This window comes from Saccopteryx bilineata, chromosome 3 (genome assembly GCF_036850765.1).
Source record: "Saccopteryx bilineata isolate mSacBil1 chromosome 3, mSacBil1_pri_phased_curated, whole genome shotgun sequence".
Taxonomy (NCBI): domain Eukaryota; kingdom Metazoa; phylum Chordata; class Mammalia; order Chiroptera; family Emballonuridae; genus Saccopteryx; species Saccopteryx bilineata.
Genome location: NC_089492.1, coordinates 138232467 through 138254801, shown reverse-complemented (window position 1 = coordinate 138254801; position 22335 = coordinate 138232467). Strand labels below are relative to the sequence as shown.

Below are 22335 nucleotides of genomic sequence, written 5' to 3'. Positions count from 1 at the left end.
TTTTACTCTCTGAGTCAAAAATTCTCTGGTTAGAAGTTGGGATGAATGGTTACCTGGACATTTCTGCTTCTGGAAACCTGTGAGAGGTCTCTTCTCTTGCCAGAGTCCCACATTACTCAATTACCAGAAGCCAAAGCAAACAGTGTCAGCGGGATTCGAACATTACACCCGTGTCATTCAACAAGAATACGGTGAGCATGTTCCTTGTGGCTAGGCTAGCGGGAGGCTCTTTGCTGGTGAAGGAGAAGAGGGGGCAGCTATGCCAGGACAAACAACAGAGGGTGTAGTGAAAAGGGCACCAAACTGATTATTAGCAGGGCTCCCAATTGCTAGCTAGGTGACTGTGCAAAAAGTATTGAACCTCTCCAAGCCTCAGTTCTGCGTGTAAAGATCAGGTTTCCAGTACCAGTCTCACACACTGAAATCTGCATCAGGGCCCCCATGACAAGTCACTGCTCAGTGCATTCATTTCCTCTGCCTCATTTACATCTCGAACTAAACCTTAAGGATGTAATAGCCAGGCCTTTTGCTTTGAGCAGAAAACTAAAGATGTTCAGAAATCATGTCCAGTTGAAGGTCAGCAGACAGTGCAGTCAGGATTAAGAATTTTGTCTCCTGGATCTCAGGGGAAAAAATCTGAGTAGGGCATTTTTTAATGAAAAAAGAACAAACAAACAAACATGTTACCTAACCCTGAAGTGGAACTCATCAGTTGGGAACATACTCTCAAAGAATGCATTGCCATCTGCTGGCTCTTACCACGAGGGAGCAGAGTGTACACTCCTGTTGCCCAGGTTGCCCAGCCCGCAAAGCACCTACCAACCCATTAATGCCTGGGATACCGTCAGCTAACTCAGTCCTATGCACCTTCATTGTGACTGAATTTATCAGGTTCTCCTTTCTTGAATAAAAGTTTGATCATGGAAGAAAAAAATAGGAGGGTAATTAAATAGTTATATAATGTGCTCATTTGTGTGTGTGTGTGGTTATATATGTGGATATCTATATGAACATATAGTAATATATATGTGTGTGTGGTTATACCTATGTTTATGATTTGTACATATGTATGTGGATATCACTAAACCTGTCAAAATATGACAGGAGCCTGTTTAATAGTCATATTCATGTTACTTGACATTTCATCAATGTCAAACCCAAATAAATCAGCACAACCACCTATCCAGAGGAGACAAGTGGTGCTTATTTTGACTAACCTGAATCATTACAATACCCATTGTCCGAAACAAATATTAAGTCTGGCCTCTCAGTGTTCTCTGTGAGAAGGGTATCTAATCTCTTTCCTTTGACCAACTTATGTGATCTCCAGTGCCCTCTTCGACACAGCAGGCAGAATGAGGACCAAACTTGCTGACAAGTCGATTAATAGAATCCAGAAACACGGGCGCCCCGAAGCCCTCCAGTGATCTGTGTGCAGTTGCTTAGGAAACTTGAGAGGAATAACAAGTGGTGTTTGCCCCCTAATTACTTACACATACGCGTAAATGTGTTGTTGATGCTAAGTCATACCACATGTCTGCCTTCCTGCACACAGGGAGGAAAGGTAAGCCACTCATACTTTGAGGAACTTGGGAGAATGTTTTTAAGAAGTGGATTTAAAAAAAAAATGTTTCCTATTACTGGACTAACCTTTTCTGTGTAATAGCAACTTTTCCGTCCTTGGATCCTGTTATACATGTAGGACTGCAGGTGTCAACTCTTCACAGCTGAGGTCTGAGTGTCAGGGAGCTTGTTCTCAGAGTCAGGGCCATAGGATGGGTTTCATTGAACCTGCCCCTTCTGACACAGTCTAAAAGCACTACTACCAGGGCTAAGACTAGGGGGAGAGTATCGTCTGTCAATTTGATACTCTCAGTGAATATTCTATATGAATATTCTGAAAACCTCTAGACTATGGCTGAACTTTATGAACTGGGAAGGTACCGCAAATGGAGGGTTAATTCATCACAGTTGCCCTGGAGATATGTGAACTTCGGCCTTAAGTTCTTTTCAGATGGCAAAGGATAATGAGATTAGCACTGTCTGGGGGAAGAACCAGAAAAAGAGGTGCTACACCTTTAAAATTTACATTCTCTTTTAAATGCTCAGTAGTTTGCTTAGAGGGGTGAGAGCAAGTTTCTTGAAGCTTAAAGATTAATTACTTTGAGAAAGACAAGATTTCAGGTGTCACAAAACCTTAGTTAAAACTACTGATTCTCCTTATTCTTGCCTTCTCCCTCCGCGGCCCCTCTCTGAACCAGGAGGCACAGGGGCATAAAATAATGGGAGTCTGATGCTTCTGCTGGTGTAGGGAACAGATTGGCTTGCCTACAAGACACACAACACGGAGTTGTACAGGCACACGCAGGCAAAGTAAGAACACAGATTTCTCAGCCATCATTCCTTCTCCAGCTCTCAGATGGCAGAGTCCTCTTTACAGTAGTCACTCATTAGCTTTACAGGGAAATAAGACCTTCTAGGTATGTGGTAAACTAGGCTTGTGATGGGGGGAGGGGTTAGCAGCAGAAAACAGAGCACGATTATTTACTCACGTTTTCCTCATGGCCACATTGAAAAAAGAATGAAAGAAAAAGCCTTGGGGATAGGAGATATAAACTCTGCAGTTTCCAATAGCCATATTTCTAGTGGCGAGGGGACCTGTGGTTCTGATGTTTGCCAGAAGGGCTTTGCTTCTGGAAGCTTTCCCTTAATGCACCAAGTCAGAGCAGCTTTTGGCCCTCGGTTTCAGTAGCTTTCCTACAAGGAGAGTAAATCAATGAGATCCCAGATTTCTTTAAATTGCCATAATTTTTTTTCCTCCTAAAAAGGTATGCCATCTTCTGGAGAGGTTTCCTTCGTGGGGTTTAATTTTAGATGTGAGACGCATCCCCAAGAGCGCCTTGTCCCTGCTGCTCCCGCCCTCCCAGTGATATGCTATTTAAAACAGCAGCCCCAAATGATCATGCTTAGACCAAATCCAGAACCCCCTCTTCACAGATCTGAAATGAGGCAGCTCTCTTCTAGAACATTACCAGTCTAAACAGGTGTTAGGTTTGTGGTGTATGTCATAACGTCATGTTTTAATTTTAAACAACGCAAGATGAAGTTTCCTAACCTGGTGTGTGTGTGTGGGGGGGGGGGTTTCTTCTGAGGTTTAACTTGTTAGAGATATTTGCAAAACAGTTCTCTTGACAGTGCCTCTTACAAGCAGCATTGTTAGGCATATTAGTTTCTTCCTAGGTAGAAAAGAAATCTACTACCAAGCCTCAGTTTAAGTAAATCTCCCAGTGATGCTATTCTACATTTCAAATAGCTGATTGCACCTCATTAGTTAGGTGGCTGCAGGCATTTGCATTTTGGGAAGTGGTGGTGTAGGTTTTTCCAACCCCCTTCCTGCTATTTTGGACTTCTCTCTTTAAAAAAAGAGAAAGAAAACAGAAAAATGCCAGCCTGTAGGATCCTTCAGGCCACCTGAGTTTGAGAAGGACTTCTGGACATGGACAGTATGGCTTCGGTGTACCTTGTCTGCCATCCATGACAGTTTATTTCAATCATACATTTGCTTAAATCGTTAGCTAATGAAAGACTCCTCCCATCCAACACACACTCCTCCTCTTCCCCCTTCCCAGCCGCCATCTAAAATACTACTCTTCAATAAACAATCTGTGGATCTGGAAACCTATGAAGGGTGAGCAGGGACAGTCATTGATCCCAGCACAGGAAAAAAAAAGTCAAAGAACACAAGGAAAGCAAGCATTACACAAAAAGTCACTCTGAGAAGTGGAAGATTTTATCCTGGATTAATCCCATCCCATTAAAGTATTGGAACACAGGATTAAATGATGATCTTCCCCCATGACTACCCAACCCTACACATGATCACTACTGCATCATGCCTGTCCCTATAAAGTCTCCTGCTACAAGGCATTATCCAGTAGGCACTCATCTCGAGGTCAGGTTTTTCTGACTGTTCCCCATAGTAACTAGGAGTGTGCTGTCATTGCTGAGAGCTGAAGCTTGCTGCAATTTTAGCAATGAGCTCCAGAAAGCTTTCATCACCAAACCCTGGAATTCTGTCTTATCCCTCTCAGTCACACCATGGAGAGCAGGCGCTCTTTCAGGGAAGAGGAGGGTGAAGGGCACAAATGCTACAAAGTCTGGTGACTCAAAGGAAAAGGAAAATTATGAATTGATTTGAAAGATGGTTATATTATGTGAAAAAAAAAATGTTTCTTGTTAATAGGACAGACTGTCTGGCGATGCCTTTTAAAAGCCAATTGCAATGATCTCGGCCTTAAAGGCTGAGCAATGATGTTCAGTCCTCAGTCCACCTTCCACTGGCTTTAAAGTGGCTGGATTGCATCCCCCCCAAAATAATATAAAGGGTCTTGCTCTCTTTTAGTCCTTAGTCATGTGGAGAAAATCATCCTGATCAGCTCTGTTTGTCTTTCTTAATATTTCAAATTGAGTCTGACTCTGCTCCAGAATTGATTGATCTTTCCTCTGGCCACTAGCCACCCTGCTCCCCCTTCCTCCCCCCCCCCACACACACGCAGAGAAGGAAGGAAATTTTAACTGTTGCTTTTCTTTTAACACAGGTAACAATTCATTTAGGTTACTCCAGTCTGTAAAAACTGTAAATGCTATTTTATTTTAAACATTTTAGTTTACAAAAAAAAAAAAAAATCAATGATTGGTACCTTTTTTACACTCTCAGATTCCTGAATATGGACAGATCTTCAAAGGGAGGAAGGAGTTCTCATATGAAATTTAAGATAGACTGTCCTGAAGGTTGTGGGGAGGGTTTTTGTTGTTGTTGTGTTTTATTTCGTTTTTGTTTTTTAAGACACAATAAAGCTAAAATGTCAAGTCTCTGGGGGCGACCCCCTTAGAGTTTCAGTTAAGGAGCGTGTCAGAGCAGAGACAAGGAGACCCCAGCCTGGCGCTCACCGGCCTCCCGGCAGCCCAGGAGTATTTGGTAGTGCACGCGTTGAGAGCCACTGGGAGGATCACACCTCACATTCCCTTGCGGGCTGCTGGTGGCAGGTACACGAGCCATACTCGTTGATGATCACCAGGGCTCCCTCAATGTGGTTGGGTTTGTAATCAACGTAGTATTCCTGGGCAGACATGGCAGCCATCTGATGCATGGTCTGTTTCTGCTTCTGCTTCCTGCGCTGCGTGACAAAGCACTGTCTGAGCTGCCTCAGGCTGGCAGGGAAGCACTTCCAGGAGACATAGAGCACCAGGACCACGATGAGAAAGGAGAAAATGAGGGCCATGGTGCCTGTGACCACCTTATGGATCTGCACGGCATTCTCGGCGTGTTCGCCGCCAGGGAGAGCCACAGTAGCCGGCTCCGACGTGCCGTCGAGGTGCCCCTCCCTGCCGTCAGTGAGCGAGGTGGTAGCGCTGGCGGGGGGGCCTAGGTCACTGCGGTTGGTGACAGAGGAGAGCAGGTGGTCGCTGGTGGGTTCAGCCCCGTCCTCGCACAGATGGAAGGCGTACACGGCGTCCAGGACGTCCTCGCCCTGCGCGTACTCCGGGCTGGCGCACTGCAAGTTGCCATCGTAGCGCCCCTGGAAGTTGCTGAGCCAGGAGGCCAGGGCGCATACGTTGCGCCCACAGTCCCATAGGTTCCCGGTCAGGGTGATGCTCGTCAGCGACTTCCAGGAGTTGAGGATCCGGGGTTCGATGTAGGTGAGGCGGTTGGAGTCCAGCTGCAGGGACTGCAGGTGTGGCACGGTCTCGAACACATGGGGCTCCATGTACTCGATCTCGTTGCCCGACAGGTCCATTTTCTCCAGGTTCCAAACCCAGTCCAGCGAGCTGACCACAATCGCCACCTTATTTCTCCTCAGGCAGAGCGAGTGTAGGGAAATAAGGCGCGGGAAGTGGGCGAAGTTCACCTTGACCAAGTCGTTGTGCTCCAGGTGCAGCTCCGTGAGCTTGAACAGGCCAGCGAAAGAGTTGCGCGCCAGACTCTTAAGTTGATTGTATCCGATGTCAAGAAACTTAAGGCTGCGGCAGTCCTGGAAGATGCGCACGGGCACGAACTGGATCGCGTTGGACCGCATGTGCAGCGTGGTGAGCTTCCGCAGCCCGTGGAAGAGGTCGGGCGCCAGCGCCTGCAGCTTGTTGTACGAGAGGTCCACGCTGCGCAGGTTGGGCATGGGCCGGAAGGTGGTGTTGGCCAGTTGGGTAATCTGGTTGGAACTCAGTGTGAGTTCCTTAACTCTGCGCAGTTTCTGAAAGGAGTCCCCCTGCACCGAGCAGATGTGATTGTGATCCAGATAGAGCCACGTGAGCTGCATTAACCCCGTGAACTGGCCGGCGCGCAGCTCCGAGAGGCTGTTGTAGCGCAGGGACAAGCCCAGCAGGCCGGACAGGTTGTGGGGCGCCTCGGTGAGGTTGAGCGCCTCGCAGTACAGCAGCCGCCCTTCGCACCGGCACAGCTGCGGGCACCCGCTGGGGGCGGCGGGCAGCATCTGAAAGCAGGCCCCCAGCAGACACAAGACCACCCCCGAGGGCCTCCTCAGCAGCCAGTATAGACAGAGACCGAGCAGCAGGAAATCCATTAGCGAGAATCTTTCCAGAGAGGCTGGAGAATGTCCATTGGAAGCGCTCGGTCAGAAATCTACATCATATTTTATTCCGAGGGAGAGGTAGCGGGGGAGGGGGAGAAAAGGGCAAAAATCAAATAAATATATTGAAATGAAGACGGACCCCCCACCCCAAAGCCACACGTTCACCTCTAAGCATGCAGAAAGCTGGGCAGCATGGAAAGTTCACAGCCACGGAAAGATCAAAGAGATGGTGATTTGGTCCATGTTAGATGCTGCAGCAAAGAAAAGGGAGGGGGAAAAAAATCTTCGGGAAAGAATTTAATTAAAAAGTGTCTTACCCACCCTTTTCCAGAGAGTGACAACCTCCATTCAGCTGCTCCCTTTGTGTGCAGGCTAATTATATGCAGGGCGAGAGAAGACCCCTCTGTGTTTCCGCGGCAGCCCCGGTCCGCGGCCAGCGGATCTGGCAGGAGCACAATGTCTCACTTTGCTGCTCGTCTCGGGGCTGCAAGGGCGGCTGGCGAGGCGGGGAGGCGACTTCTAGGACCCGCAAGTTTCCCAACTGTATGCCGGCGCCGGAGCTTCGTCTTCCTGCCTCTGTCCTTTCCCTCTGCAGTTCGGACTGTGACGTGGCTGGGGAAAGAAACTCCAAACTCGGGGCTCTCGACTCCCCAGGATTTGACAGTCTGGTTAATGTCCGTCATTGGAAGGGACCACGGACCGGCGCCACCTTTCAGTCCGCGGAGACAGCGTGCCATTCGCGCCGGGGGCGGCTGCGGGGAGCGGGTTCGCTCATGCTTTGCGGGCGGCGGGGAGGCGCGGGCGGCGGCGGCGGCGGCGCGGGGCGCGGGGCGCGGCGCCCGGGCTCCGTCCCTCGGCCAGGCAGTGTGCGGCGCGAGCTTGCACCGGCACCTACTGCTCACTGAGTGTCGTAAGCTGCTCACGATTGTGCGTCTTCCCGGAGCACCTCAGACATGGGCAGATTGAAAGGGGTGGGCATAAAACCAACGTTTTTACCGAACCACTAAAGTAATACATATTCTTTGATGAAATGAAAAACACCTTCACCGTTTTGCCCATATTTCAGAAAAAAGGAGGACAGGGGGAGGTGGTGGAGGTATAGGGTAGCATCGTCAATAGCAAGATATTTTCAAGTGGGAGATTGAACTGTTCTGTTCCCCCTTCCCTTTTTGGGATGTTCCCCCTCCCACTTTAAAGCTGTCTACATGGAAGGGAAACGTAAGGATCTATAAAGAAATCAACACTTGGTTCTTTGCTTTAGAAAAGCAACTTGAGGGAAGATAGAGGAAAGCTGTGATTGCGGGGGCTTGGCTAAGATCCCCCCCCACACACACACACACCCTGGGGCCCGAGTTCTGCAGTCAGCCAGCCCTTTTAGGTGGTGGAGGCGGGAATATCTTCCGCAGTTCTGAGAAGCCCTCCAGGTCCCAGTGGTATGCGACCCAGAGCGGCAGAAACAGGTTTGTTTACTGAGTCTTGCCTGACATCCCGTTAAGACTTCCCCAGGCTCCGCAGGTATCCGTGGGATGTGCGGCGGATTAAAGAAAGATTCTGCCGGATGGCACCTGGAGGGCTGAACCCGGCAGGCTGCTCATGGTCTTGACAGCGCCCTGCAGTACACCCCATTCCAGGAGAACGTGCTAGAGACTGAGCAGAGAAGGGGTAGTTTAAACCACAATGATGCCTATCCCCCTCCATACACTCGTCCTTAATTAAACTTTGAGACTGGTATTAAATTGTGTCTCCTCAGTATGAAGAGAAGTCTTTGCCGATTATTTCTATTCATAGTCATTATTACATGGGGTCCTTACAATGAACTCACTTTTTTCTAAGTAGCTGGGATAGGGTCTGCATTGCTAGTGTGAGGGACCTGTTGGCCATATGTTTAAGAGAGAGAGAGAGAGAGAGAGAGAGAGAGAGAGAGAGAAAGGAAGGAAGGAAGGAAGGAAGGAAGGAAGGAAGGAAGAGAAATTCTCAAAGATGGCAGAGAAACTGCTGAAAGTGAGTGGGCAAGCCTACCTTCTAAACAGTGATGCCCAAGAAGGTGATAGAGAGGCTCCAATGTGAATCTCCAACTCTTTTCTTCGAATCCCCATCATTTCTGTCTCCCGGGAACTGAAAAGAAATGGGCAGTTTCTGTAGTGGTGCTCACTTTAATAAGATTACCAAAGCTCCCAGGTTGGATCAACTTTGGAGGAAACTGGCTTGTTTTTTAGCATGCAAGCTGAAGATACTAACTAGTGGAATCACAGTCACCAAAGGCTGGTGGTTGTTTCAGGAAAAGTCCTATGAACAGGGGCACGAATCATTCCGTGTTGTATTTAGAGCTCTGCCCTGATCATTCACCTCTGAATGCATTGTTTCATTGGAAGGAAAACAAACCTGGAAAGTCCTAGAAGTCACATGCTGCCTTAGCAGCTAGAAGAGGCATTAGAAAGTCAAACCCTTAATTTTGCACATGATGAAACTGAGGCACAGAGTCATCAGGCAAACATCTAAGGTCTCACAGCTTTTAACTGGCATGTGTGGGTTATTGGCTGTCACACACCAAAGTGGCCTTCATTCTTTGCCATCCTTGATGGTGACCATCACTCTTGCCTCCTTCCTCACTCTGGACTGGGCACCTGCAAGTTTTGTCCTGGCACCTCCATGTTGCTGCAGAATGCTTTAACAGAAAAACGATTCCACCATCAAGTGTTTTCACCTCTTGCCAAGACAATTATTCCTGACAGCAGGCAGGCTGATTGAGCCATAAACTGGAAAGGGTTGGAGAGGAGGGCAGGCAGGGGTAAACATTGGCCAACCATTCAGCAAGTACTGTGAGTGCAAGCCACCCAATCCCCCTGGCTGCTAGGAAGAATTTCCATCCAATGCAGGCTGCTTGGCACAGTGGTGTTGGAGCCTGCCAAATGGGCAAGACGAGGTCCCACTTGGATGTCACTTGATTTGTAGAGCTGGTACAGAGAGGCAGAGTAGAGTTAAGTGTTGGCAAGAAGGAAAGAGAATAAAATTAAATTAACTGCATTTATATGTGAGTTTTATTTTTTCTAAGTGTGCTACTCAAAACAGAGGATGTGTTTAGGCTCTAATTATGATATCTATATATTGCTTTTCAAATTATTATCCTGCAGATCATTTCATCTGGATGGTATCTTTAAGCCTTGCCCACCTCTAATGTGGTGAGTTTGCATCTTTTCTACAGCTTTAAACCCCTTGGCAGAACTGTATACATTAACAGATTGAAATGAGCTTTATTGAAATTTAGCTATTCTAAGTCATCTAAGTTGCAGAATCCCAATTTATTATGTATTTAAAGCATACCAGAACTGATTAAATCAATGCAAATTAGGTTAAATAAGAACAACATGAATCAAGTGTTTCAGCAAAGTTGAGTCGAGAAACGACAACTTTTGAGTCACCACAGCAAGCTGATATGGCTGTTTTTCACGAGTTTTAATTTCATGCATCTTAAGATCCAACACCCAAAAAAGTTAAAAAAAAACAAAACCAAAACTCACTGAAAGTTCCCTTTTTTCTCATGTGTGATCTTTCATATTACTCTACCTGTCTTGTGAGAATAGCTGATTGAGATTATAATGTAGCAGTTGATGAAGCTCTTCTTCTGCATGAACTGACAATTCCTGTCCACAGTGTCTCTCCTTCATTGTTAGATGCTGATGAGAGATACTTTTCTGCCTGACCTGTGGTGGCGCAGTGGATAAAACGTCGACCTGGAAATGCTGAGGTTGCCGGTTCAAAACCCTGGGCTTGCCTGGTCAAGGCACATATGGGAGTTGATGCTTCCAGCTCCTCCCCCCTGTCTCTCTCTCCTCTCTCTCTCTCTCTCTCTCCTCTCTAAAGTGAATAAATAAAAGTAAAAAAATAAAAAAAATAAAAAAAAAAGAGAGATACTTTTCTAAGAGTATCTCTTTGAGACCACCCTTTTCATTTTTTGTGCTTGTATGGGGAAGAAGTTTGAGCCTATCTTGCTGAACCGTTGGTTATAGTAGTTGGGAGTCAAGAAAGCTACTCCAAACCCTCAGGCCAACATGTGATTGGACATTGAGTTAAAAGAGGATAAAAATCTTGAAACTGTGGAGGAAGCAAATAGGGAGGCACTCAGGAGTGCATGAAATGTGGACATGATTGCCAAAACATGATCCGAAACTAAGAGGAGTTAGAAGAGCAAGCGTGGTGCCGCTAGAGCGGCCAGATTTATAGCTTGGAGGAGGGAGGACGATTAATCCCTGTTCTTCTAAATTTATAAATTAACTTCTGCATAATAAACTCTCCTGCTTTTTCTTGGTACTTCATATTGGCGTGGGGAAGGTGGGGGATAGACACATACAGTTGTATTTATTTTTTGGATACATCTTACCTCTCCCATTTTATCTCAACTAAAGGCTACCTCCAATCAGTTCATTTCAGTTAAAATTGTTCGTGAACCAAGATGTGCAAGTGAAAAAAGTCTGAAATGAACATATATTCTGGGGATGGTCTTTCATTACCTGGGAAGTGTTAAAGCCAAGGGAAGTTCAAGTGGTGATTGTAATGTCCTGTCATTGCTTGCACTAGCATGGACCTTGATCCTTATGCTACTATCTTTAATTTTTAGTAGCAGTGATCCATGGCTTTTTTTTTAAAGGAAACATTTAAAGGAAGGGGAGGAGGGCAGCTGTCACAATTTCAAAAGGAAAGAGTTCACTCTGTTGTTTCTGTGAGCTCACAGCATACAGCCCCATGTATGCAGCGCCTCTCAAAGTGCATGTGGGCAAAAGGGTGAGGGCCCTCAGCTTCTCTCAGCTCTTCTTCGGATAAACAAATTAAAAAAAAGAAGCTCATTTTTTCTTATTAAGCTTTATTCTCCTCTTTAAAAAGGTGGTAATGTGGATAGCACTGAGGAAGCACCATGTGCAGTGCATGATGGGAATAATGGGAGTAAACCAAAGAAGTGCAAAGACTCAGTACTTTATAGATAGAATAGTGAATTAGACACTGAGGGATTTTGCTGATAATACTTATTTATATATTGTTCAGTGCTTGAGAGTAGATGTTTCTAAATGAGAGGAGCTAACAGACAGATCAGATGGGACCACTGCTAAAAGGCTTCGTTGAAGGAAATAAAGTTTAGTAAGTAGTTTTAAGGATTTATGATGTAGGCACAGTGACAGGAAGGATGGACATTGTGAAGATACAAGTACAAGTATGGAAACTGGAATGCTTCTATTATGATAAATAGATTAATTCCCTTGTACTAGGAGGGAGAGGGAGAAGGGAGACAGGGACAAATGGAGTCTCTGTGTTGAGAACAGGCAGGAAGTTGGTAAAGGGCTTCCAATGGTGTAATAAAATGTTTAGTTTGATAAAGTCTTCTAGTTTCTAAGGCTCAACACGTTATAGTTATCTTCGACTCTTGTAATAAATACCCAGGTTAGTCATGAGGCTTCTCCTACTCTCCTGGGTGCCTCTCTACAAGTTCCCTCTGTACTGCTGTATCCTGTGATGGTGTCTTGTTATAGCCAACTGCTGTCTGTACTCTCTCCATCATTGCTTTATCTTTACTTTAGCTGTCCTTCAAGGCTAATGTTGAATTCCCTCTGTGACTCCTTAACTGATCCTTATATAAAGTGATCTCTCATTTTTTCTCAACTCCATTATTAGGTTACTTTACCAATCATGTTTCTGGTCCTGTTCATTCTACATGAGTGTGACAGTAATTTCTACTTATAGTGTTCTAGAACTCGATGGACGTTAAACATCTTGGAGGCTGGAAATAAAAAAGTCTCAAGTAGGATTCCTATACTGCCATTTTCCATCAGTTTGATCTTACATAGATCACTCTATTATTCAGGGGAACAAGGCTAAAGATAGCCATTTAAAGGAATCTTGGGGGAATTAATTGAAATCGTGTATATTAGTGTCTCATGACTTAAAAATGCAAGCTTGGGACTAGCAGCCTTGTAGCATGTTAGAAATGCAAGATCTTGGACCCACCATATAAAATCTTTTTATCATTTGTCCCAGGTTAAAGTTAAATTCTGAGAAGCATTCACAAATTTTAATCTGAAAAAGTAGCATAAGTATCACTGATTCCGTAATTTTATAACTGAGAAACCAAAGGACCAGAAATGTTAAGTGATTTACTCATGATTGGTGGTAGAATTTGCACAAAAACTCCACAACTTCTGAATCTTATTTTCTTTCCTATTAGGTTTTAAGCATGTATACAAAGTCTATATTTATCACACTACCCAGCACTTAGTAGGGCTTTTAATAAGTTGGCTTGCTCACTGGTACAGCAGATATGTAGAGCCCTTGTGTATATAAACGTTAGGCATCTTCTGGCTTACTTTATACTTCTCAGTTTTATTACTGCCAATCTCCATATATTTTTCATGGACATTCAAGTTTTACCTTTTTATTATAAAAAAACCAAAAAATTAAAAAGCAAAAAAAAAATTAAAATTAAAATACAGATTAAGTCACCTAAAATTCAACCACCCAGAGGAAATAATATTTTAGAATTTGTCTATTCCACATATATGTGTATTTTATAAAAATCTGATAACATTATACATATTACTTTATTTTTTTTACTGTTGATATTTTGCCATATCAAGAACACAAATTGATAGGATCACCTTCAATGACTGCAAACTATTCTATTTTATTCATCCCCTCTTGTCAACCCAATTAAGTTGTTTCCATTTTCTTAGCTATTATAAACTGGCTATGATGAGCTACCTTCTATGTCCTGCTATAGACAGCATATTTGTATCCCCCCCCAAATTCTTATGTTAAAACCTAATCCCCAATGTGATAGTATTAGCAGGTGGAGTCTATTAGGTCATGAAAGGGGAGCCCTCAAGAATGGTTTTAGTGTCCTTATAGAAGAGACCCTAGAGAGCTCTCTGGCTCCTTCTGCCCTGTGAGGACACACCAAGAAGAAGGCTGTCTGTGAATCAGGAAGCAGGTCTTCACCAGACACCAAATCTGCAGGTGCCTGGTTTTTGACTTCCCAACCTCAAGAACTGTGAGAAACAAGTGTTGATTATTTAATCCACCAGTTCATGGTAGTTTGTGACAGCAGCCTGAGTGGACCAGGACATGTACCTTTGCACATTTGGGCAACTTGCTCCTTAAATTTTAATTCTAGAAGTAGAATTGGTGTTCCAAGGATGAAGACTTTTCTACAGAATGCCGAGTTGCCCTCCTGAAAGGCTGGCACGTTTCTCCTCCAGTAGCTTTCTGCTGCTTCCTCTCCTTGAGAAACTCCACCACACCACAAGCAGAAAAGACTTCGGGTCTCTCCTCCGTCTGTCTGGGGCCCAGACTGCGATCCCTGCCTGAACCTGTTCTCGGTGCCTGGGAACCACCCTGCCTTCCCTTTCACGCTGTTTCTCTCCTTCCTGTGTAGGCAGTTCCTACTTCAGATGCAAAGTTGTTCTTTGCAGTCTACAGTGTACTTTTCTGAAAGTTCACGATCATTTTTTTCCTGCCATATTGTTTTCACAAAAGTATTGGAAAATAATTTTATGTGGTGTTACTTAAGATGCTCTGTGAGGGTAATAAGAATGTTTAGATATGTTTGTGAAATGCACAGACTCTGCTCTGTTCTTTGAGACTCACAGTACACTGTTTATCTCAATCACAAGACATCTTCTTTTTCATGGTTTCACCCACTTATTTGGGACACTGACTGACACCAGAGTGATGTGCCAGAAAAGTTTTGGAAACATTCATTTAATTGCAGTCCACAGGGCTCTGGTGAGTTGACTCAGTGGTAGAGCATCAGACCCACATGTGGATGTCCCGGGGTTCGATTCCCGGTCACATCACACAGGGGACACGACCTTCTGCTTCTCCATCCTATCCCCCACAGCCATGGTTCAATTGATTCCAGTGAGTTGGCCCCTGGTCCTGAGGATGGCACTGAGGCCTCCACTTCACGCACTAAAAATAGCTCAGAGCAATGGAGCAATTGCCCCATAGGGGGTTTGCTGGGTGGATCCTCTTGGGGCGCATGCAGTAGTTTGTCTCTTTGCCTCCCCTTTTCTCACTTAATTTAAAAAAAATAATAGTAATTGCAGTCTACAGGTACATTTGACTTTGTCTTAACTTCTTGCCATGTCAAGGAGTGATTTGAACTTCAAGCACTATAGCAGGATACTGGTGTAAGAATCTGTTTTTTCTTTTCTTTCTTCTTTTTTTAATCAGGTCTTCAAAATTTATGAGGATAGCTGGACAACTGCAGTTCTTCTGCTTAGTATTAGAAAGTCTCACCTCCTCATCCCAGCCACAAATAATTGGACCAATTTAATTCTGTAATAAATTCTGTCTCTGATCTATCTTGACATTTAATTATCTTGTTTTATAGAAATTTCCAGATGTTGCTAATTTTGTCCTTGCAGATAAAATGAAACTCCCTAAGGACAGGCTTGTTATTCTCCTACTTTTAGAAGCCTCTAATATTTACCTGTTCAGGTGGGGAGGGAGATCAGATTCGAGGGACTACATAGGAAGGGCGTAGGAATCGTTCCATAGCACTGGAAAACACTCTCTTAACAGTGCTGTCGGACACTGTTCTCGTTTCATAGAAATTCTTGTTCAATTGAGTTTATTCACTGGTTTGACTTTTGCCTAATTCATATCCTAGAGAATCTGAGCTAAATATTAAATTTTCTATATTACATTGACATATAGGCACAACATATTAACCCAGGAAGGTTCAGCCGTGTAGAGTTGAAGTCACACAAATTAATGCCATTTATATATAGTCTCCTTTCACAAATTTATTGTGTGTAGGAAATCCCCCACCATTCACAAGCAGTGAGTCTTCTGTGGTGAACTAACCTGCCCTGTTAGAGGCATTTATCTCTTTATTCAAAGCATCTCCCATTCTCTAGAACCACTTCTGAATCTCCCAGGACAGCTTGAGAAAGGCTTTAATTATTTAACATAAATGTCTGTTGCTGTTCTTATTTGTTTTTGTTAGTGTAATTCAAACAGAGGTTTAGTTGATGATATAGTTACATAAAATGTGGTCCCTGCCTTCAGAGCTCTCAGATCTGGAATGGAAGTGATGGCTGACAAAACAATATGGCCCCTGCTATGGCATCAATGTGAACCAAAGCTGTGGTTGGAGAGAATTCTTTAGCGACTGGAGCAAGGCCCATCAGAAGAGCTGGGGGAAAGGAAGAGGAGTTGATCAGATGGACAGCTGAAGGCCACTAGGTCAGTAGGCAGAGTAACAAAAACTACAGGGACTTCTGAGATGCTTAAGATGTATGAAACATGGGTAGAAGAGGGAGAAGAGGGAGCAGAGATGAGACCAGAATGTCAGCTTATAGCCAGATTGGGAAAACTTTCAACCTGGATCATGATTTCCAAAGTGTAGGTGCAAGGAATATAATTCTGATGATAATCTTGAATATGAAGGACAGGAGAAAAGATACTGGAATCAAGAAGAGTGGCTGGGCAGCTACCAGATCCATCTGGCAAGTGTGAGACTGACTGTATTAACATTAGAGATAGATGGGGAGGGCCAGGTACAGTAATACTTGTGTAGTGGGGTTGACAATCTTTCAAATGGCACTTTAAAAAACAATTTAAGATGATTTCAACAAAATGAGTTGATCTAGGTAGATGGGAGGCAAGGAAGAGTAGGAGGTGGAAGCAAACACTAACATTAGAGCTAAGAAGAAGCAGAGGAGGATAGGGAGAGAGGTTGCAGGTGGACATACCAGTCCCAGCAGCTCTGGAACATGCTTGGTGGTGTTATAGTGGTTGTAGGCACAAACCCCCAGAGAGAAAGAGTGGAATACAGCCGATATCTGACAAGAAGTCTTCCCAGCCCTGTAAGATCAGGTGGGTGTGGGAAACAGCTGGACAGAAGGGAGAGGGGTAGGACCCATGCTGCCACCAAAGTGCATGTTTTCATTAAAAGCTTTCCATTTCAGATTTTTAAGAACCCTGTTCTATTAGCAAGTGATATTTCAGACTTTACATAGCTTAGGGAATACCAGTTTGCAAAGCCTTTCTCAGTGATGATTCTCAACATGGAAACATTAGAAGGGGGCAGAAGAGGTAGAAGTTGCCTCAATAGGAAGGACAGTTTAAAAATAGTTGAGAAAGCCTGCCGTTGCCCATAGTTGCAGCCTTTAATATATGGGCATAGCCATGAGACCCTCTCTCATTAATGCATTTCATGTGGCTGTGAAACAGAAAAATAAAGGTTGGGAATGACAGTCTGTGAGAGGGACCCCCATGGCCAAGGATCCTGAACGCTGGGGGAGAGAGCCCAGCAATGAGTAAACTGCACAGGAAGGGCACAGCAGCGGTGCTGTCCCTCTGAGGATTCTGTGCCAATCACTGGCTGACGTTGAGTGCATTTTTCCCAAAAGGCTTTGTCATTGGATTCTCATATCAGTGTAAGAGTATTCCTTTGTAGAAGTGCCTTCCATTTCCACAAATGTGAATAAAGGTGATAACTGGAAATCATGTCTTTCAGAATGAAATTATTTATTTGCATTTTAGCAAAAGAATCTGAGACATTGAGTAACATACTAAAAAGAACTTTTGAAATGTCTGACTCTATATTAGGCTGAAAATTATTCTGCCTTTCACAAGCTGTGTGACCTGGGCAACGTGACTTAATTTCTAAGCAGAAATATTCAACATAGTAAAAAAAAGAGATATAAATAAGTTCAATTAGAAAAATATTTTAAATGCTGTTGCAATAAATACTTATATCAGTTTCTGTTATAAGGCCACAGTTATACCACATAGATTGAGGAGAAGCAGGAAGAAGAATCAGAAGCACAAATGGTATATGTGTCTCTAACTAGACTCCTACTGCTCTTTCTGTAAGCATCAGTGCCTACTGAGGCTGAATAAGCAAACAAACAAATCTTCGTGGTTAAAACAACAATCATTTTATTTAGTTCGTTGTTCTGTGTGTTGGCTCTAGCAATCTCTGCATGGGCCAGATTGACTGCGCTCACTCTAATACCTGTGGCCAATTGGAGAACTAGCTGGAGACTGGACAATCTAGGATGGCTTCACTCACGGGGATGGTGACTGGCGGGCTGTTGACTGGGGCCTGGCTGATGTAGGCTTGCCTGTGGCCTTTCATCCTCTGGCCAGCTAGCTCGGGTGCAACTCTGTAGTGATTGCAGGGTTCCAAGAGCAGAAAGAAAGAGCAACTTCCAGTGCAAAAAAGCATTTCAAATCTCACCTTCTGGCAGATTGCTGTTGTCTGTTGGCCAATGAAAATCCTATGGTCAACCTGACTCAAGTAGTGGAAAAAATGACTCCATCTCTGGATGGGAAGGAAAGAATTTATGGTCATATTTATAGGTACAATAAGGTAGTACTGGCTTGATGTTACTATAAGTACTAAATGCTCTTAAGTGATTTTTATTTCTCAAACCCAAAAGAATATGGCCCATAAACACTATGGACCAGCAGCAGCATCGAAACATAACTTGTTCTTTGAAGCTAACCAGAGCTTGTTAGAAATGCTGGACCTCAGGCTCCACCCAAGATATACTGACTGGAATCTACATTTTTACACTCTCCCCAGGTGATTCATAAACCCAGTAAGGTTTTAGGAGCACAATATTTTTTTTGCTATTTCTCATAATTTTCTTTCCTAGGTTGCTATGTTTTCCTGTAGAGTGATAGATCTTTGATTTTTAAAGGTGTCAGAACTGTTTCCTTCTGCACAATTGAAACAGAACAAACACAGGTTTCAACAGTAAAACAGGTTGCTTCACAGCATGAACAGCTAGAGAGAGAGAGGGTATAACATTTTTCCACTCAATTGTCCTTTGACTATAAAAATAGAAATTTAAAATTAAAATAACTACATAAATATTAAAGAATATTGAATTTAACTAGAAAGCATCATTTAAATTATAGGACAAATTTTAAAGTAGAAACAGCTAGGCACATCTTTACTTTTTTTTTAAGTGAGATGAGGACAGGTAAACGTACTCCCACATGCGCCCTGATTAGGATCCACCTGGCAACCCCCATCTAGGGTCAATGCTTGGACCAACAGAGCTATCCTCAGTGCTCAGGGCCAACACTTGGACCAGCTGAGCCACTGGCTGCGAGAGGGGAAAAGAGAGAAAGGGAGGGGGAGGAAGCAGATGGTCACTTCTCATGTATGCCTTACCGGGGATCCAACCCAGGACATCTGCACTAAGGGCCGATGCTCTATCTGCTGAGACAACCAGCCACGCCAGCACATACTTACTGAATGTGACCTTTTACTTGGCATAACTGGACTTTAGTTTTCTGAAGGTTAAAAGATTGACTCTTCAGTCTGGAGACCACAGGTTAAATATCTTTCAAACATGCATTTTATACAAGTAATAAGACCAGAAGAACTTATTAAGCACCTGGCATGTGTAGACCACTGTGCTAAACCCATATGAAATACAAGTATATTTTAGATAATTAAACTCTCCTGAGCTCAGATCCCAGAAATGAGAGGAGCCTGAACTTTCTACAATAAAAGTTTATTTCACCAGGCTAAGGACAAGCAAATGGTATCTACAGGACTTGTAGCTTTTCTCAACTTTTGACTTTCTTCTAAGAGAAGGAACCTGGTCACAATACCCAATGCCTTCCCCTAGTTTGCCTCTTACATTGTGACTGAGAGGAAGAAAAGAAAAAAAAAAAAAAAAGAAAAAAGTTTTGTATGAAAGGCTAATGCTATATTATTCTGTGTGAAGTTTACTTTGAGTCTTCTCTTTTTGGAATGGGATACCTTGTTTTATGAAGTTGTAATGAATGCTATTTTAAATGCATATGCTTTGGGGTCTCGTTCTTGTCAACCAGTTCACCAGTAAGTAGTTAACAGCTATCTGGTGAACACTTAACATATGCAACACATTCTAGGTCCAGTGGTGAACAAGACTGAATAACCCTGTAAGCAAACAGATGAAAAAGATCATTTTTAGATATGAATATACTAGGGAAAGTTAAAAATATCCCTGAGGCAGAGAAATTGAGGAGTGGGGGAGCCTGCTTTTCTCCAGGTTAAGCAAGGCTTCCTTGAAAAGGTAACGTTTGACTTGAAACCTAAATAATATACTGCTCACAAAAATTAGGGGATATTTTAATGCTTCACATTCATTTTTAAACACCCCCTAATTTTTGTGAGCAGTATAATAAGTAAGAGGCAGCCACTTAAAGCTCCAGAAGTGCATTCCAAGCAGACGGAATTCCAAGTAGCAAGGTTCTAAGGCCAAAACAAGCCTACTTTCAAGGGGTTATAAAATGACTAACTAGCATGCAGGATCAAGGAGGATTTTGAGGAAAAGATATGCTTCCTTAAAGGGTCAATGCACCCTTTTATAAATCTTCACTTCACACATGTTAACCAGCATCCTCATCAGCTCCACCAAACCTTATAGAGTAATTACTACATCTCAGGCACTCAAGTACAGCACTTGAATATATTAGTTCCATTGATTTCTTACAGTTCTATAAGATTCTGTCTTTCTTCAATATACCGGAGGACATTAAGGCACAGAAAACCTAAGCCACTTCTCTTAACACAGCTGGTGTCAGTGATAAGTGGTTTTTCTCCATTCCCTGGACCTTTGTATGGGGCAGTTAAGAGAGCTGGATGCCAATTAGCCTTTTGACTGTAAAAGCCAAGCTTGATCTCCTATAATTTTTCTTTTCCCTGGTGTTCATCTAGAATAAACCCAGCAAGAGAGATGGGGCAGCTCTCCTCCTGGATTCCCACTCCTTTTGACCATCTTCTTCCATCTGTTGCTGTTTGTGCAGATAAAGAACAGGAAAGAAGACTGGCTACCACACACATTCCACAATCTCGTTTTGTATGTGGGAGGCTGGTTCATTAACAAGTTCCTCTGGTTCTCTTGCACCAGTCTAAACATAACCCAGTGAAATCATGGGATAGGCAACAATCAGCTGCATGATGCCGAGATGTCAGGGTCCAAATGCGCCAATTGCTATTTCCTAGTAAGTGTCGTCCACTTCAACCAGGTTGTTTTTGTACAGCCTCTAAGTAAATAGTGCTCATTTCAATATTCTCTAGCCTTCACATTGTCCCTCCAATTCTAACCCATATTAAGTCCCATTTCTTTTATTACATTTTCCATTTTCCAAACTATTTACTTATCCATCTACAAATCCATACATCCACCTATACACTCAACAGCCACATACTGGGTACTTACTTGCATTAACTGCGTGAAGTCCTAGAGTATATAAAATATTTGGGGGATATTCCATTTTTTTAAAGAGGGGTCACACTCCCAAAGTCCTTATTAGTTGCTCCCTTCTTTTGAACTCTTACTCATCTAAAAATTAAGTGCTCTGTTAAATATTGTATAAATTCATCTCTAGTTGTTTCTGACCCTCCCCCTTTTAATTTTTTTTTTTTTTCACATATCCTCGGTTGAAATTTCTCAAGAACAAAATTCAGTTTATTTCTGGTGGGAAGGAGTGACCTGAACATAGAGTTGGAATATCCATGTTTAAATTCTGGTTTTGCCATTTGCTAGCTCTGTGGTTTGGAGACTATAAAGCTTCTCTATTTAGAATATGGAAAGTGGATGGGAGAATTTCTAATATCCATGCTAGCCCTAATGTTCATGAATCTGTGAATTCTAAACTACCTGCCAAGGCTGGGGAGTGAAAGGGACACTCAATATAAAGGTGTCAATAGTTTTTTTCAGTGCTTCTACTTCTGACCTACTTACAGTGTAGGTGATTTTATAACTGTAATGTAACTTTGCCACTGGTTTTAGACTGAAACAGAGTAAATAAAAACAAAACAAAACAAAAAAACCCCAAAAAATCACACTGGATCTTTCTTGGGAAGCTAGTTAGGCCTTTGTATAGGGTCCTCAACTAGGCAGGGATTCTTTCCCAGCCCATAGAGCAATACAGACAGGAAATAAACCTCACACTAACACAACACCATATTTCTATCAATATATTTACTGGGTTGCTGTATCTTACACTAGACATTCAACATCAGCAGTATTAGAATGGTCCTAGAAGAGGTTTTGATGTATGTTTGGTTGAAGATTCATAACTGATGATTAAATAAGGTAGGCTATTAAGGGTATTAGGGGCTCAACCTATTCTTTTATGAGCTGCTGTCAGGAGGAGAAACCCATTCCTGATCAAACCCTATCACAGATAGGAGCCTGGCCTCATTTCAGCCCTCCCTACTCAAATGGTCATCTTGAGTTCCTTTGACCATACCCATAGGTTAGCTATGTTCAGATAGTAATAATTCTGCATGGGTAAGCTGTCATTTTTTAAAAATATGCCCGTATAATGCTCTAAAAGAATTTAAATTTATCTACTTGATTTCAATATAATTTCTATTTTAATAATTCTACAAATGTAAAATGTTGTTTAATGTAATTGAACCACTTCCTTTCGATGTAATTGCTTAATAAGGGCTGATGGATACCAACCAGTTCTTTTGTTGTAAACAACTAAATAGTTGTTTGACAAAATGAAATGACATATTGCCAAACTGGCTACATCTCTTCAAACCCAGAGTTTGTTTCATTATGTAATATGGTGAATAAGATCCTCCTCTGTGGTTGTTGTAAACTTTGAAAAGGCTTCAGAAATCTTTTTTGAGATCCAACTATACTCTCAGGATATTATTCAACCAATGTGGAAAGCAAAGTACTGTTAACTTTGATGGTTTTGCTCTTTTAGAATCCTTGAGGGCTGAAAA

General features: G+C 43.1%; 2 protein-coding genes across 5 annotated transcripts in view; one reads left to right on the top strand and one right to left on the bottom strand.

Annotated features, from left to right (window-relative positions):
• The window catches only part of CTNNA2 (catenin alpha 2), a 1254514-nt gene that overhangs the window by 850385 nt on the left and 381794 nt on the right, over positions 1-22335 (top strand). The gene's annotated exons all lie outside the window — the stretch shown is intronic.
• Positions 4629-7373, bottom strand: LRRTM1 (leucine rich repeat transmembrane neuronal 1). Its single transcript, XM_066267517.1, has 2 exons — positions 6909-7373; positions 4629-6637 (listed from the first exon to the last, which is right to left on the bottom strand). Exon 2 carries the CDS (start codon positions 6576-6578, stop codon positions 5010-5012), a length of 1569 nt encoding a protein of 522 aa, XP_066123614.1. The 5' UTR covers positions 6579-6637; positions 6909-7373; the 3' UTR covers positions 4629-5009.